This window comes from Pterocles gutturalis, unplaced genomic scaffold (genome assembly GCF_000699245.1).
Source record: "Pterocles gutturalis isolate BGI_N339 unplaced genomic scaffold, ASM69924v1 scaffold1596, whole genome shotgun sequence".
NCBI classification, from domain to species: Eukaryota; Metazoa; Chordata; class Aves; order Pterocliformes; family Pteroclidae; genus Pterocles; species Pterocles gutturalis.
The window spans coordinates 55,462-58,277 of record NW_010097455.1 but is presented as its reverse complement, the minus strand read 5'-3'; the positions used below and the strand labels follow the sequence as shown (position 1 = coordinate 58,277).

General features: G+C 59.8%; 1 protein-coding gene across 1 annotated transcript in view; it reads right to left on the bottom strand.

Annotated features, from left to right (window-relative positions):
* ARAP1 (ArfGAP with RhoGAP domain, ankyrin repeat and PH domain 1) overlaps positions 1 to 2,816 on the bottom strand; it is a 19,052-nt gene that overhangs the window by 15,322 nt on the left and 914 nt on the right. The window contains exons 2-5 of the mRNA XM_010087747.1: positions 2,714 to 2,808; positions 2,024 to 2,085; positions 1,636 to 1,709; positions 1,323 to 1,396 (exon numbers count right to left, since the gene is read on the bottom strand). Of these exons, the coding sequence (XP_010086049.1) occupies positions 1,323 to 1,396; positions 1,636 to 1,709; positions 2,024 to 2,085; positions 2,714 to 2,808 (305 nt within the window). The remainder of the gene's footprint in view (positions 1 to 1,322; positions 1,397 to 1,635; positions 1,710 to 2,023; positions 2,086 to 2,713; positions 2,809 to 2,816) is intronic.

Here is a 2,816-nt window from a genome sequence, read left to right as displayed (position 1 = left end):
GCGCTGGGGCTGGCCAGCAGCAGCTCAGCAGCTGAGCAGGAGCCACAGCTCTGCTCCAGGGGGATTGCGGTTGGACCTGTAGAGCTGGTCTGGGGAGGAAAGCATTGGAGCAGCTGGCCAACAGGCTCTATGAGCACAAGGCCTTAAAAGGCTCTTCTGTCTCTTGTTCAACTCCCCACACCCCAACCACCTTAGTGCTTAGGCTGGGAGAAAAAAACCTGTGAACTGCTGCCTCTGACACTGGCAGTCACATCCTGTCTCTTCTCAGCAAGACCAGGCTGCAAAGTCCCTGGCGGGTCTGGGGCTGCAAGTGCCTGGCTGATGCCCTTGGGATGCTCTGGATCCCAGCTCCCTGGAAGTCTCTCGATGGAGACTGTTACACAAAGGATGACACCTAGCCCCACTCTTAACTGCTGGTTCAGGGGGTCCACAGCAGATTTCTGGATTTCTGTTTACAAAAGTCTTGTTCCCAGGTATTTGCAGCTCCCCACCCATAGGGGAACTGGTGGATCTCATCTGGCTGCAACGTCTGGCTGATGGTGACACTGGATCAGGCCACACTGCACCCAGCGCAGGAGATGGGCTTGACTGACCAACACTGGGGCCACAAAGGCAGGGGCATGGGCACACACTGCCCATCAAGGCCATGGGCAGAGCCGAAGGACACAGAGCTGCAGCTCGCCTACTCCTCTCTAAGCAACACAGGAAAAGGAACCCTCCCCATTCAAAATGGGAAGAGCTGCTTTCCTTCCTCTTTCTGAGATGTTATCAGGACTTATGGAAAGTACATTTCTAAAGCATTTTAAAGGTCTCCCTCACAATCTCACTGTCCACCACAGTGTGACAGATCAGCAAATGCTGATCGGATGATGCTGGAGCCTTTAAAGGTTACACATCTCTTCATCTGGAGCTTGGAGCCATCCCATTTCTGTCCCCTGGTGGCAATCCCTGTCCCCTGGTGGCATTTTCCTGCTCCCAGTGGCCAAATCCTGGCTATGCCCAGTGTGCCACTGGCACTGTCCCAGCTGTGCACCCAGAGCATCTGCTGGCAGGTGCTGTCCCCCTGAGGGCCACCCACCAGCATGGCTCCTTCTCATCTCCGAGCCCATCAGCTCTTCTTGAGACTGCTGACCTGATCCTGGACACTCCTGATCAGCTCTATGGTGGGGGAAAAGCCCCCCCACCTCTCAGGCTGTCCCCAGGGGTGTCCTCTGTCCCGAGGGGTGTCCCCTGTCCCCAGGGGTGTCCCCTGTCCCTCTGGCATGCAAAGCCCAGACCCTGATCCCAGCCCAGCCCCTGCAGCTGGAGGAGGTGATGCCTACCTGCATGCTTCTCGTTCCAGGTCCAGCCCAGCCACTGCCTTGTAGCTCTGGTCGGAGGAGATGATGCCAACACCCTGGGAGGAGAGATCGGTCACATCTTCCCTCCCCTTGCCTTCTCTCATCCCAGACCTCCTCAACCTGCCTGGCCCACTGTGCGGGGGGCTCAGCCTGTGATCCCCACCCCAGCAGTGATGCCCAGTCAGGCACTGCCGGGCACCATGGTCTCACCAGCTGCAGCTCCTGACTTTGCAGCAGCTGGTGGGATGCAGAGTGGCAGTAGGGGACAGCCACCATCCCCACAGTCTCCTCTCACCTTCTGCTCTTGGGATGGGACTACGTGCCCAAAGATGGTCTCACTGTAGGGGCTGACAGGCTGCTCACCGACTTCTGTGGGCAAAGACATAGGAGGGAAAGGCAGTCAGCGGTGACCACTGTGGGGCAGTGACCAGCCAGAACTGCAAATCTTGGAGCCCAATAAGCCCACCACAAATGTCCAGGGCATCTGGCACAACAGAGATGTCAACCCAAATAGGTGTGGAGCTGAGCCCTACATTGTCCTTGGGCCACCCCGGTCCCTGAGTGAGGCAGAAGCTGGGGGCAGGACCTGGGAAAAAGACAGGGTGTGGGGGTCCCCCCTCACCCCACTTCCCTGGGGACACTGGGAGGTCCCTGCTGCGCACCGGTGCCCAGGGGGCTCTCACCTGGCTTGCTGGTGGGTCTCTGCTGGACGGGTGGCAGGCCCCCACCAGGACAGCCGGGACTGCTGGAAAACAGGAGAGAGGTTACTGAGGCTGTGGCCAGGACAGGGTGGGAGCCTGTGGGGTTTTTCCACCTTGTTTTCCCAGCCGGCTTACATGGGCTGCAGGCTGTGCCTGATCTGGGCTGAGCCCGGCTTTGTCCCCCAGGATGTGCAACATCCCCTCACTGCTCCCAGTGCCCTCCTTGTTCCCTTCTCCTCCCCACCCTGGGACCTGTTGGACTGTGACTCCTGAGGCTGCTGGGCATTTCCCAACCCCCTCTAACATCTCCCATCCTGCTCCCAGCAGGAGCCAGACCCAGAACACTCACTCAGCCACCCCCTTGCCATGCCAGGGACCCCCAGCCATGCTGCCTGGGGGAGCAGAGGAGGGACAGCAGCTTCTCCCACCACCCAGAACCAGCCATCTGGAGGTCCAGGGCTCAGAGGGATCCCAGCTGCCCTGCAGGGCTGCTCTGTGCAGAGCCTGGGGAAGGCAGAGGGAGGCTGGTGAAAGGGGCTTTGTCAGCACCCGAGGGCAGGCAGGGCAAGGGTGGGGATGGGGTTCTGGGGGTGGGGGGCTCTCTGGATCCTCATCTCTGGCTGATCTACACCCCCCCCTCTGTTCCCTGGGATGAGGGAAACATCTGCTTACTCAGGCTTGTCGTCTGTCTGGGTCAGCTCCCGCCGGCACGGAGCTGGGGGTTGAGAGAGAGCCTGACCCTCAGCACCATTTTCCCCTCCTGAGTCCTCAGCAG